This window comes from Acanthopagrus latus, chromosome 19 (assembly GCF_904848185.1).
Source record: "Acanthopagrus latus isolate v.2019 chromosome 19, fAcaLat1.1, whole genome shotgun sequence".
NCBI lineage: Eukaryota > Metazoa > Chordata > Actinopteri > Spariformes > Sparidae > Acanthopagrus > Acanthopagrus latus.
The window spans coordinates 17,109,260-17,124,323 of NC_051057.1; the positions used below are offsets into that span (position 1 = coordinate 17,109,260).

General features: G+C 41.6%; 1 protein-coding gene across 4 annotated transcripts; it reads right to left on the reverse strand.

The window, feature by feature from the left end:
- Positions 1-163: 163 nt before the first annotated feature.
- On the reverse strand, positions 164-9,217 carry rnf32 (ring finger protein 32). 4 transcript variants are annotated; one of them, XM_037078490.1, is made up of 9 exons: positions 8,790-9,090; positions 8,363-8,600; positions 8,149-8,291; positions 6,240-6,397; positions 5,401-5,509; positions 2,088-2,255; positions 975-1,209; positions 521-559; positions 164-428 (listed from the first exon to the last, which is right to left on the reverse strand). In XM_037078490.1, exons 1-7 carry the CDS (start codon positions 8,814-8,816, stop codon positions 979-981), a joined length of 1,074 nt encoding a protein of 357 aa, XP_036934385.1. In that variant the 5' UTR covers positions 8,817-9,090; the 3' UTR covers positions 164-428; positions 521-559; positions 975-978. The 4 variants fall into 4 exon arrangements, with proteins under 4 accessions (XP_036934385.1, XP_036934387.1, XP_036934384.1 ...); XM_037078492.1 differs by lacking the exons at positions 521-559; positions 8,790-9,090 and adding an exon at positions 9,099-9,217; XM_037078489.1 differs by lacking the exon at positions 521-559 and having other exon boundaries at positions 8,790-9,089.
- Positions 9,218-15,064: the final 5,847 nt, after the last annotated feature.

Sequence of the window (15,064 nt, forward strand, 5' to 3'; positions counted from 1 at the left end):
GCCAAAAAAATCCACTTGTCTATAACAATGTAGATATAACAGTTTGCAATTTCAGAGGGAGGTATACGCTGAAGCTATTTTTTTGGGCCCCAAAAGTACGATGCAGTAACGTTCTGCCTGACAACTTTACTGTAACAACACTGCAGGAAGTTGCTGCTCCTCATAAAACCAGAAACATGTCATGTTTGCTTTTATTTTCATGTGCATATTAAACAATTTAAATACAATGTGTTATCCATGAGTGAGCTTCAGAGGGCCTGTTGACAGGATTTTTTTAACTTTGGAGTGAGGCGGGCTAGTCATTTCCCCTGGCTTCCAATCTTAATGCTGAGCTAAGAGCTCTGACACACCAGGTCGATGGTCAGCTGTCAGGCGGTTGGCACTACTTGGCCCTCGCTGGTGGCTTTTCGGTTGACTGACAGTGGAGCCTGTCGGTTAGAAAACAAAAAAAAACAAAAGCTGTGGTCACTTTGGTTTCCATGAATTGACCCATATTGTGTGGTTTGTACTTATTTCTCACCTTTGCCTCTTCACCAGACATATTTCCGATTAGAAGTGGCTATATGAACGAAAGTGTGAAAACGGGGGGGCAAATGCAGCTTTACTGTGTTTTGTGAATCCACAGTCATCTGGTTTCCCCTTTTGAACAACAAATACTGACTATCACCACTTGTTGGTATGGAGAGCCAGATCCTCTCATACAAGCTCAGAACAAACAAGCTGTTGCCTTTGTGGTGTGCTTAACGGTAACTTTCTGGCTGAGACACGGGCAATATGAACAGTCTACTTTCGCCACCTTAGCTCTTGGCTCCAGCTTCATATTAAATGCACAGACATGAGATTCCCTCATCTGACTCTGAGCAAAATAAGCCTATTTCCCAAAATGTCGGAACTATTCCTTTAACCTTGTGATCACTGTAAGATGGTCTTAATAATATTACTTACAATGAAGGGTCACAAATATTACTTTGTACCTGGTCAGATGAGTTTTTTGTGGTAGACAGATCTGCACACAGGACATGAAGGTCTGCTTTCTGTAGTAAAGGCCTCAAAAGCCTCCAGACAGAGCTGGTGGAAGACGTGGGAACAGGACAGAAGAACGGTGGGTCTATGTGGTCGATGGCTGGATGTGTCCCCCTCGGTTCGGAGGCTTGGGCTGCTCAAAGCAATTAGGCAGATGGGGCAGTCCCAGACGCCTCTCTGGATCACCTGTCAGAGTACGAAACAGGGAATAAAAGTAGAATATTTATACCAACAACTGCCAAGTTTATTTTTGCTAGTTGATTTATAACAGTGACTTTATCCACAACCATTCCATTTTATAGAACCAAACTTGTTGGCAAGTAACTGACAGGTTTGATCAGACCCGAGGTGATAACATGTTTATCAGTGATCCTAATAAAAACAAAGCAACACACGCAACAGCGCTGTCTGTGATTAACCTAAGACGGCTTCCTGTATTTAGGGGCCAATCTGCCCCCGCCGTTAAATGTTTCATAACGAGCTGCACTCCTCCGCTTTATAGAGTTTGCACCCGTGAAAAAGGTGCAAGGTATGTGTTGAAAGCACATTCACTGTTTGATGCTCCATGTCAAGGCTGAGCCACTCCTGCCTTGTGCTCAACCTTTTCACACCAGATAAAGAAGAACAAGGAAGAAAAAAAAAAAAAAGACATCTTCTTTGCACACACCCCACCCCCTCCATGGAAAACGGTACTGGTTGCAATGAAAGCCAACAATGGAGCCTTATGGAACAGCAAATCTTAATGTCTTTTCAATTCCTCCACGGCAGTCCAGGCGATGAAAAGCCTGCCGTGCATTATCAGACTGGCTCATGTTTTTTGTAAACACGGGGGATTATTAGCCTACCCACTGCCATTCACTTGGTAAAGTGAATGATCACCTCTGGAGAGACGTGTACTTTCTATCCAGCAGCTGTGATGCTGTCGTCCCCATGCAAGCATTAACATGTCAAGGGATAGGCAAGGCAGGGAGAGGAAGAATCAGACTAGGATTAGATATTTTTAAGGGGCCTTGTTTAATGATTGAGGTGGCTTCGGGTTCAGCAGAGTGCATCGTGTTCCTGACCTGGCTCTGTATTCGCTCCCAGTCGTTCTCCCGAGGTTCGGAGACGTGCTTTCTCTCCAGCTGCTGGAACACTCGTCTGCTTGATGACAGCGAGCGGTTGATATCACTCAGAAAAGCCTCCGTGTCGGTGTGACAGTATCGGACAAAGCTGTCATTCAACTCCTGCAACTAATTAGAAAAACCATTTTAGTGGCACAAAGGAGGCATGTTTCATTCAGATACACAATGGAGTCGTGTTGTCGGCGAAGACTAATTGTGTGTGTGTGTATTGTAATGGCTGAGGCATGCTGACAGGGTGCAGTTGTTAAACAGCCAGATCGATACAGTCACGTCTCCCACTAACATGGAGAATTAATGGAAACCAGTAAAAAGAGGAAGATAGTGCTGGGAAACATGGAAACACACGCATCTCTGACACTTTTTCTGTCTGGGTATTTTATAGATTGATTCCAGACGTAGGATGTTCAAACTGGACTACTTTTAGAGCGATAAATAAATGTAATGATATTCCAGGCAGAGTGAAGAAGGGACAGAAACAGCGTTTAGATATTCATGTTGGAAAAGAAGCAGAAAATATAATGCAACTGCTAACTGAATGAATAAAATTAATGACATTTTTGGTTTTGATTGATTTTCTGGTTTTGACCTCAGTCTTTCAACAACCAATTTTCCTCCATCCAGTCATATCTTCCACACTCAAACTGACCGATTTTTTAAAAGACTTTCTCTCCGGTGTCTGTCCTCCAAGAACTCATCTGTCTTCTTCCCATTTACAGCAGCTGTTGCTAGGCAACAATTAACGCCTGCATATGCGCGTTTAGATCCAAAACATGCTCAACAGTCAATGAAGAGGCTATTTATATATGCATAAGTTAAACAGCACTATGCATTTGACCAATTAAAGCGAGCAGCACAGCATTTGCAGTAAAATGATGACAACTGAGCGGTCTCCATGACAACCGAGCAAACTGCCTTCACCGATGGAAGACCGTGAGATCTGGGTGAAAGGTCCAGAGAAAACGAACGAGTAAGTGAAACTAAACATCTTCAGTAGTTCAATGATTTAAGTGATAACATAAAACAGTAAGTTTGTTGAATCAATCTGCTGATTTTTCTAAACTGATTGTTTGGTCTATAAAAGTCCTCCTTTTTATCACACTAAGCACGTAAGACAGAAAAAAATCAGCAAAATCTTCACAACCGAGAAGCTGAAACTATGGATTATTTGACTTTTGTGTGGAAAAATTACCTGAATTCATTAGTTGGCGATAACTTAATAATGATCTCTACATTAATGTGTTGCATTGCATCTGGGAAAGGTACTGCAAAATGTCACTAAGAATAGCATTATTCTCAACACCTGTTTGCACACATGTACATGTTTTCTGCATCTATGACTCACCCACACACGCACACACACAAATACAAACCCCATCCCTTCACCTGTCACAGTGGCAGAATTGCTTTACTGCTAGGCTTTTATCACTAATTAAACAACTGTTGACCATTGGGATGGAGGGTTTTATGAGCCTGGCTGACTTTTCGACAGTCAAGGCAAACAGTACAGCCTCTGGTGAACTTTGCCTTGCTCGGCAGGAGATGCAGATGGGAGAGAGGACACAGACGGGGGAAGAGGAGGTGGAGCGCGGAGGTGTTATCTCACAGCAATCCATCTAGATGTCGGTAGTGTCCCCCTTAATGTGTTGACTGAGGGTCGGACCTCAGGAACGAGTAAAAATTGAAAGCTGGGCATCGGGATCAGCTGATAAGATTTCTGAAAATGACCTGATATGTGGGAGGGTTTTTTTTTCTTTTTCCCTTCTCTTCAGGGAACACCTGTGGCTTCGTGGTACAAAGATGCTTTATTGCCTCCTGCTATCACGGGCAAAACTGAAAGAATAGGTTGCTCCGTCTCACACAGGTCCCAGCCCGGCACTAACATGCCTGTTTGCATTACAGTCAGCTAAGCAAATAAGTCTTCCCCTTGAAAATCAAGTCAATCAGACCTGTCAGCGCTGTGTTGCGCAGCTCAAAGCTCTTGAAGATCATCCTCAGTGTGACAAAAGACATGAGACAATCTCATGACCACCCACAACCACTGAATCACACAACTTGAATGTAAAGTGGCTGACAGCATCTATGACTCCATCCTGAGCGTGTTAGACCCGGACACGGCCTAATGTGTTAGAACACAGTTAATTGGCTCAGTAAATGCTGTCTTTGTTTACGTGACGTGTTAAAGGCACGGTTTACAGGCGAGATGATAGAGACTGACAGGGGGATGGGTAGGACACTCCGACCCTTGCAACACATTATAAGCGTGGCCCTCGTGCGTTTGTCACTTTTGCTTAATCAGCCTCCTTGTAGCGAAGGAGCACTCTGCATGATTAGAACACCCTACACAGAAATAAACAGGGCCTGTTCTTTAAGACATCGGGCACACAGAACATGTGATGGAGCTACGAGTATTTTCGACGACTCTGAAAAAACGGATGTTTGGTGTGGAGAAACAGTGTCCAGTCTCATCTTTGGTCATCCAGGGCCTCGGTTGGGGGAGGTTCACTAGGTGGCAATGTTCCCTTTTACTGAGAGCCGCCATGGAGGCAACACAGCCTCCGAGTCAAACAAACCCATCCACCGGCTCCTCTTGAGGCCACTTTTGAATAATCCTTCCGTCGAGTCCAGTCATTGCATGATTAATAGCTTTGAACTAGAGAACAAAGCCTGAAATGACAACCTGCGTCAGGTATCCAAACAACCTGGTCAACCTCACCTCGTCAACCTTTACCATCCGACCTAGAAACAGAGCCACACACACACACACACACACGCAACACACACACACACATAGCAGACATACATAGATAGATGAAGGAAGACCAGACCCAAACATGCACAAGAGACATCATGCTTTTGTGTTGGCCCTGGAATGTCCAGACTGTTTGACTCAAACACAAAACTCTCTCCACATTAGTGGACAAACAGTGTATGATTCACAAAGCATCAAAGGAGCTTGAGAGGGTGAGAGCAGGTGAAGAAGGTGTGTGTGTGTGTGTGTGTGTGTGTGTGTGTGTGTGTGTGGGTAGGTTAGCAGTGGGGTCAGTGAGTCTCTGAAACCCATGTCTCAACCCTAAAGATGTGATGTTTGTCACAGGCTTTATTCGACCGACTAAACAGTCGACAAAATTGTGAATTGAGCGAAATGCCGAAAAAAGACCAACGTAAACTCATTTACACTCAGGGGGATTTAAAGAAGCATGACTGATCTATAAGACTCAGATGTGATCATTACAGATTTAAAGTCAAGACTCACCTTTTCTTCGAAGAATTTACGTCGCAGCTGTTTGTCTTTTGGGCATATCGATCTTCTCAATTTTTTGTATCTTTTTCGAGCAACATAGCCTCTCCAACACGCTTGAATCCTACACAAACACACACAAAATACATGCAAAAAGAACAAAGAAACAATGATGAGACCATGCTCTCAAAACTGTTAAAAATTTAGGGTGAAAAGTTCACAAAAATGTGGCGAGAGTAAGGCTTAAGAGATATTTGAAGAATATATTGTATCTATTGATTGCCATTAGCTACTTGGTAGAGCTAACTTCATTTAATTTAAATCATACGGCATTATTTTTCACTAAAACTAGAATGGCAAGTGTGGCCCAGTTTAGGCCAATGATCCCAACTGAGAGCAAGAAGCGAGCAGAATGATTTAACTCATATTAAGTAACTTTAATCCGTCTCTCTTATCTAAACTGCGTGGATCTGCCCAGGTGCAGCAATTTGACGACATGAGCGTCACAACTGTATGCTGCACGTCTACGCTTGTTAAGTCAATTAAAGCAATTTGGCAATTTTTCTATCATGGGCCCTATTTATCGGTTTTAATTTCATTTTTGGCTGATACTCGATAATTTAAATTTTCCATTCTCAGACCAGTGATTATCTACATATAGTGCATCTCCATTATCATATACAGTATAAAACATGTTCAAATATTTGAGGATGTTTGTTCCTTGAAATGAAAAATAAAAAGATGATGTTTTGCACCTTCACAAGGTTAGACTGTGGATCGAATTGTCTGTATGTATAATGTGTACATGTATGGATGTGTTTGTATTATGCTTTTCTTCGATCTAGTGCCTGTACCTGGTGGCACTCTGGTGTCTGAAGAGTTGAGCTGCATCGTGGATCACTCGTGTCTCGTACTGCTCCTTTCTGCACATCGGGCAGCACCTCCTCCCAGAAAACCTCTCAAAAGCCTGCACACATGCTCTGTGGAACACGTGAGAACAAGACAGCAACACCTAAAAAGAAACAGTGACATAAGTTATCAGTCGACTGACTGGTTAGGGACAGGAATTGGCCGGTCAGTGTCAGATATGTCCGATTCTTCCGGTCACATTTATGCATTTATCGTCCCCAATGGGCCCGAACTGCAAGAAAGAATCTAAATATTTTATGTTATTTACCCAAAATATGTGCACTCCTTTCAGCTCAGTGTGAAAGTCTTTACTGCTCACGTCAATTTTAGCACATTACAGACAGACTTCTTCTGTTTTAACCTTTCACAATAAGAGTCTGAGATATACCAGTATACACTGAGTAAATAAAAGAGCTTATAAGGGTGAGCTAAATTCACTTGACATTTAGTAACAGGCAATTAAAATATCTTACCACATGTTTTTTTTTTTTAATCAGTTATTGAATAGTCAATTGTCTATTAAAAAAGAAAGAAAGAATCAGAATCAGCTGAAACTGGAATAAAGCACGTCAGACAAAAATCAGAAATTAATATTGGCCAAGAAATTTGCAATCGGTGCATCTCCAGCATCCACTCCAGTTTTAAGAGTTTAGATTTCGCTTGTCTCCACAGGATGCTGCTAGACGTGTATTGGTTTTCAGGTTTTCTTTAAGTGCTCAGGAAGGCTCTAACACAGTATACAGTCTGTGCACATGTGGTGTGAACCTTAAGCCCTGCTAAATCTGTGTGAACTCATGCACATATGTGAATGTGTCTATCTGCTCTTAAGTGTTATTTGCTGAGAGGACAGAGGGAGTCAGCATGACCCCCAGTGTGCCGGCTGGGACCCGGACTATAGTCTCCTCTACCTGTGAGAGGGACTCTTTTATCGTCTGAAAGGAGACAGCCACAGCTATGGGGCTTGGCACACAAACCAGTTTACTCAGATCTCTAGAGGGCAGGGGGGAGGCATATTGATTTCCCATTGTTTTTGGCCTGACCAACACACTCCATCACCAGTGAAAGGGCCCCCTGCAGTGTACAATTTCCAGGAGCTCGACAAGCCATTAGACCACAGAGAAATTTCACTTCTTCTCACAGCGCTTTGAGGCTACAAGCTACAGTTTATGGACAGCCATACAAAAGATAAATGGGAAGAAAATGTCATAGAAAGCAGAAGGACATTTTATTTTCTAAATTCATGGTCGGTGGTGAAATAGTACGAGCTGGATAGAGAATACTTCTGTCCACACAACTGCTGCTGTAAGCATTTTTAATTGTCATATTAATGCTTGAATGTGACACAAGACTGGAGCACACAAATGCATTGTTACAATATGAAGGCTTGCAGGAAAACGCCAAATCAACAAAGATTCCCTCTTGTCACTTTCCCTTGTTAGCAGGCTCTAATTAACTTTTTTCTCCTCCTGAGTCAAACTAATATTTACACGTGCATCTATGGCAACTGTGCTTTGTGAGGCGGCCTATTCTAGTCCCGCATTCTTGAGGAGATTGGCATCTTAAAAGGGGATCGGAAAGGTGTAAAAGACTGAATGACCCTCACAGTAACACACTGATTGCTACATCATCACGTCACAGTTGAGTTCCAAGGCAGTATGGGCAAATTTGTACAGTTGTCTACACAGATTAGAACATACAGGAACTGCGGGGGGGGGGCTTTGTGTATGTGTTAGTGTGTGTCCATGTGTGTATACGGAAATACAGGTTTCCCTGAGGACAGACAGAGGATTGGAAACATGTAAGAAAGCGGTCTCTCACAGAGTATTAACAGTAGCTGCTGTGTTGGGGGAATACCTGAGGCTGAAGGAGAAACTCCTCCCTGCATACTGCACAGGGCTGAGATGATTCCCCCTGCTGAATAGACCTCGCCTTGACCTGAGTCCATTCGTCCTCTGTGAGTCGCCCTGCAGGGGAGGCCACCAAACCCAGCTTCTGGGCTGAAAGACAATGAGAAAAATTCTGGTTATATATTCATGGGTTGCATAATTAAAGTCTCTCTAAATATTACTTTTACCCAGTGTTAAAGGAGGTGGAGCTGCATCTAGCACGTATTCTTCATCCTCTTCTCTCTGCAGAAGCCTTTCTTCCACTCTTCCTCTCGCCTGTGGATTTCTGGGCGCTTTCCTTTTCAGTCCCAGCAGCGGGTCAGAGAGTGAGACACCTTGCTGCAGCAGGCTGTGTGTGATGTGGTCATAAAAGGCAACTGAGTTGATCACCAACTTGTTGCTGGCTTTAGATGTCGAACCCTGTGAAATTGGATATAAATCCTCATCACTGCATTTACATACAGGGATGCATGAGGCACAACAAAACTTTATATCCCTGTCAGAGTAGTAGCAGCAAAATGGAGGAAAAAATAACTGCATGGTTAAATGAATAACGTTAAATCTGTCAAAGATAATTCACAATTTCAGTAAGAAAGAGTGTGAAATTACTTCTTTATATAGTTCCATTTTACTCATAAATTAGAAAACACATCAACTGCTTTCAATGTAAGCTGAACTGTGAGGAGCTCTCCCAGTTGTTTGCTAACGACCCTATTAAGCTAGCAGGTGCTGAAGCAGGACAACAGGACAAAGTCACTCTGTCGTTCAAACGACCCGATATTTTCTCACCAACTAAGAATTAAGACTAAATGTATGTCTAACAACAAACTCTGACTATATATCTGCCTTTCATTTTCATCCAAATTAGCACATTTTAATGTCTTAACAAATCAAACAAAGTGCTACTACAAGCCAAACCTTCCGCATTGCCATCCTATCAACGCAGTGTTTGAGCGGTTTCTAGGCAACCAATCCATGTCCCGCCCCCGCTCAATGCCAGAGACTCATCGCTGTCTCTCATTGGCTGGGCTGAGACCCCTCCGTTAGCTGATTGGTTATTGTCTTCAAACTAAAAAAAAAACACACCACAAGTTCAGTAGTTTGATATGTTTGATGTCTTTTATGTGATAATTATATAATATGTTAAATATGTTAAATCATGTTTCATATTATTTTTTATCATGTTAAAATAATATTTGAGGGCGGTATATTTAACTGTTTTTCTTAATGAAATTGAAACACATTTTAATGGAGTTATGTGACTCTGTACTGCTACTCCAAAACCTAGAGAGGAATACTGTACTATTATAAGTTACTTGGAGGATTCATAAATCAGATTGTACATTTGTTATTAAGACATTATGGATGGTTGTAGATCAACAGTGTTGTAAAAAGTACCTACAAGAGAGTGCAAGAGCCAGAGGTATTATTCAAACTGAAATGTACAATTTAATGAAAATGTACATTTTCATTTTACAAGTTTAGGTTCTGATATGCAAATACGTTTAGCTAAAATAGGGATTTTTATTTGGGTATGACTTTTAATTGTATTTTTAAACTGTTGTACTGCTTTTTCCCATGTAAATAAAGGATCTAAATACTTTTTCTGTTTTCTATGTCTTTCCCCTTCTATCACCATGCAAAGACAATGTTGCTCTTTGAAAACTGTGTGCTGCATCTCAATCTCACTAATGATTATTTTATTGTCAGGGAGTTGTCAGTGAATAGCTGGAACCTGACCAAAGGAGGTTAGTCTATGTGTCTAGGTGACTCACTGAGCTGTCGTCAGAGTAGGCACTGAACAAAGCTAAGCTGCTCATACCTGGGCTGTGAGCTAAGGGATCCCTCCCAGGTCACCCTCACATGGAAAACCATGCACACAAACACACAGTCCAACCTGTCTCTTTTTGTGAGCCCGATGAAAAGTTTGCTTCATTTCTCACACACGGTGTGGGGGTGTGTGACTTTTAAAATGCTTTGCAGCCTTGATTGACTTTGATGTGCTCAATGCGATTCGGTGAAAACAGATGGCCGAGGAGCGGGCTAACGGTGAGGCCTGTCAATCCAGGGACTCCTCTAAGAAAACAAAGTGAAGACCTGGCTCTGGGAGAGGAGGAAACCCCTGAGCTTCTCAAGAGGCTGCTGCATTCTTGAGATTAGGGCAAGAAAAACGCAGACCACTGCTGTTAATGCCCCAGACAAAGGCGTGGAACAATTTATTAGTTAAGAATTCAAGCTCAGAGCTCAATCAAAGGCCTGTCGTCCACAATGGCAGACTTGGGGCTTTGGTTTGTTTTTTTAAAGTAAATAATCATGCTTAAAAGATATGGCAAAGATGGGGCTCAAGTCCCCCGTAAAGCCTGCATTCTCAACTGTCATCAGAATGGATTTCAGTGTGCGCTTTTATTTTCAACAAGTACATTGTTTGTCTTTTTCTTTATGAATACCATTTTAAAGAGCTTTTTATTTAACTTTCTTCCCCCTGGACCTCTTTACCTGATCTGTGGTATTTCTTGAAAAGACAACTCACCTTGACGTGCAAAGAGCTGATGACTTAAGTGAACGGTTAAAAAAGGAAGAAAAAATTTTGCACCGACAACAGGTTGAAAAGGAAAATTTACCTGTCAGATCTCCAGTGCTCATGCTGTGATGCAAACCGAGATAGAGCTGCTGCTTTGATTAATCTGAAACACCTGTAGAAATATATCCAGCCCCGGTCACCCAAATAAAATGATGGATGATAAGATGAATTTTAGACACTTTTACAACATTACGTGCCATATCACACTCAGATCACACGTATGGCATATGAGCTGACTTCAGTCGGGGGAGGAGGAGGGGACAAGCTGCCAAGAGAGAGACCACCGCTAGAGACGGTGTTTCAACATTAAACACAAGATATTTTTAATAGGATGTCGGGAAATTTTCTACCTGTGTTAGTGACATGAATCTTGCATTTCAACAATTTGCTGCTGACAACCTGATAACTTTTAGGGAACGTGGGGACAATTTCCAGTTGTGTTTGTGGTGGAAAAGAAAAGTCTGTCCAAACACTGATTGAGCGTATTTTGAGCCTGAACTTAAGTAAACCATAAGCACAGTGTTATCATAGTATATTGAAAATTGATCAAGAAACATTAAGATTCAACATAAAGAAACATAGGCTAGATGGTCGGGCCAGTGACTACCATTCAAGACTGCATTTAAACATTTGTAAGCGTGACACCACCATATTTTTAAGGACAGGACATTTTTCAGCCAAAAATAAGATATTTTTGTTGAGAGTTCGGGACATCTCTGTGTTTGTGTTGACCAAAACAGGTATTTTCAGGCAAAACATGATCTTTTCCTAACCCTAACCAAGTCTTTGTGCCTTAACCTGACCAGAACATAAGCACAATGTTGTCAAACAATAGAATAGAAAACTGAACCAAAAGAAATGCAAAGCTGCAACATAAAGAAATGTAGAACTTGAACATATCCGTGGTTTGCAGACAGCTACACTGCCAACGTTTATTCTCGCGATTGGTTTGCATGTGAAACAAAACTGACTGGAATCAATACTCGAGTGAAAAAGGCATCTGGCCATGGGTAAATGTGCAACACTTTCATGATACTGAGTCAGTTCATACTCATAAAACCTGGTCTGTGACCATACATCATATGCTGTGATATATTGCATTGTTGTCAAATGAGTAATTGCTGTGAGATATAGATGAGAGAGGGCAGCCCATAATGGTTAATTAACAATTATGTCAGCCAGTGAGATGACCAGGAGACCAATCACTTTGATAGGAGACAGTGGAGGGGGACAGAAATCAAATTATTTTATGACTTGACCCATAATGCTTCCCTAACATGACTTTAATCACTCCATGGTGGATAGGAGTCCCCCACGGCTATCTGGGAGTGAACCAGTCGAGAGAGGAGGACGGCGAGGCTCCACTATTTGCTGTTATCTCCTGCATCATTGCTGAGTAAGTAAGCTATAAAAGAACACAGCCATCATTACAGCCGTTTGGTTGCTTTTCAGAGAGATGGAGCTCCTAATGATTAGACATGTCCTTTGTAAATGAAATACAAATCACCTCAGGCTTTTGGTTTTACTTCATTTACTAAGTGCTACATTACCTCATACTTTGGACCTAACAATGGATTTCCTATAAATCTCCGGGTAGTTGAAATGATGAAGGGGCTCACATATCACGAAATGTGCCAGTGCTTATTAGCACTTGAGAAGTTATTGATCGGGCATTTTGATTAATGTCCGCTGGGGGCTACGGTGGCATTCAGAGGCCCACGGAGGACCCACTGTGCAACTGGCTGGGACTTCTCCCTCTCAATTACCCCGTGTTTGTGCTGACTGCCAGCCTGAGCGCTGGCGAGACGACAGCCACTGCAGCGTCCCAATGCCAGGATTTATAGGAATTCACCTTCTATTTCCCAATTCTTCTCCATTATTCAGACATAAACATATTAAAAGTAGGAGAATGGCTACGGAGGGTTTACTTATTGGATACAGTGTAGTGTATGGGTCAGCACCAGTGTATGAAAATGGCTAGATAATTAGCATTTTTGTGCAGACAGCATATGGCCCAAAAATACACTTCTTTTGGGAAGCAAAAGTTACGACAAAATGAATCTAAAGCCGAGACACTTGCCTAACCAAACCTCCCTTGGCTAATGTTGCTACACCAACCCTCTGCTGTCACGCAGCACATAATGAAGTTAATGACGCCAACAATGGTAGATTCACCACTTTTAATTATCTGTAATTTATGAAACACTGAGTCCCAAATTGGTTGTGAATGCTGGAGACTAAACTCCATTCAAACTTTGAAATATTTACCATTTTGTCTACATGCAAAGTATCATTCAACTTTCAAATCCCAATCTTTGAAGCTCAATCTAACTTCAAACTGACTCATCTACAAAGTCTTCCCACTCCTTCATATATTCACATAGAAACTCCATTCGAACTTTGAAACGTTCACAACAACTTGAACTTTCTCATGATGATTCAACATTTTCATATTTATCACACTTTCTACACAATCACAGGTTACATTTTCATGAAGATTTGAGACATTTTTAGATTTATTCGTACACTGGTGTGTATGAGGCAGAGTGGCCGAATAGATAGGAGCTTCTAAATTCTAAAAGCCTTGTATTTAACTCACTCTTCTTCCACACTGTTCATTCCTTCGACATAATTCAAACACCAGCTTGTAGGAAAATGTGTGCTGGTTGCACAGATGTGGCTCTGGAAGTAATAGGTCCGACCCTTTTGGCTCGGTGGTCTGAGCAGTAACAGGACCGCAACCAACTGGTGCACTGGAAAATGACCCTACTTCTCACTCGTTCTTCCCTCAGTAAATGGTTTACAGTTTCGGTCACCAGTTTCAAGTCTTCTTCAATACAGCAAGTTGTTCATTTGGTAAATTATGGTCATGTTAACAGTAAAATAGAGCAGGGTATGCCTTATGGTAGTCGTTGACAAGTTGCTACGATGTTGTGTCCTCCAGTTCTCAATCAGATCCAATCAACCAAAAAAAACAAGATGGCGACGCTGTAATATTAAATTTTGAGGCTTCGAACTAATTGGTGACCACATATAAGGTTTATACTTGTTACAAATGTTATGTGCCGACCATTTATTTCTTATATGCACTTCTTCAATTCAAACTTGTGTATCATTTCATCCTGAAATAAACCTTTTCCTAACTTAGCTCTTAGCTTGCACGCTTGGACAAGCAATGAAAGAGGTTAGATATACAGTATACAGACAGTTCACTTTGAACGGTAAAGGAAAGCCTGTCGTATTACATTTGGCAACCCCAGACTAAATCTCAGATCCCTACAACTAATGCAAGTGGACACAATGTTGCTACGATTTACACTTATTTTGGATTTATCCCGAATTGTAGTTTTTTTTTTGTTTTTTTTAATATATATAAAATAACACAGGGCCTCTAAAAACTGTACAAATGAAAGAATCAGAGATGGAGAAAATCACCTCTTTAAGGAGCTGCTCATAGAGTATAGTCTAGTATATTAAGGGATAATGAGCATGAAAGGTTAAATGACTGCATTAATCTGTCACAGAACAACAGAATTTCAGTTTGGGTTACTTTTGGCTGAGCTGAGCTCGCAGCGATGATTTCAGTGTAATGTCACTGCAGCGGGAACCAATAACTTCTGGCATGGTGGTGCGGCCATCTTTCTCCATAATGGACAATAATTGAGCAGAATCCATCACTATAGCTAGAAATAGACCACCATAATGGCCATAAATTGTGCCCTGCGAAGGCATGAGCACTGAAAATCCAGCCACCCCCGCTGCGTCTGAGAGGCATTGCAACTTCTACACATTCGCTTTCATCCTTACATTTTGACTCCATGCTGATTACATACAATGCACTCCCAGTCGAGTCAAATCATACCTTTTAAGCACAGTCAGTTTAGAGTGCAGTCGACTGACCTTTGTAGGGTGTTATGGGCTTGATGTGTGGCAGCATTTCTGTTAAATAACAGGCGCTTGATTGAAAAACTTGACGTTAGACACGTCTGATGTAATTTCCAGAAAACACTTTTTGATGATGTTTCTGTGATCAACACATTAAAAAGTCATCCTTGGACTGAGAACACAGAGCAGTGTTTGTCATGAGTGTGGAGAATTACACACATATTCATCAGCCTCCTCAAAGAAGAGCTACTGTGAACGTAATTAACTTATTTCTTTCTTTTTTTCTTTTTTCTTTTTTTTTAAAATGAGCACCTGAATTAAATAAGCAGGGCTGCTGGAGACTTGCTTCTAAACTCCACCATAAATCAGCACCAGCTGCTTTTTCATCTGATTGAGCGAGTGCAGAGGGGCTGAAGTT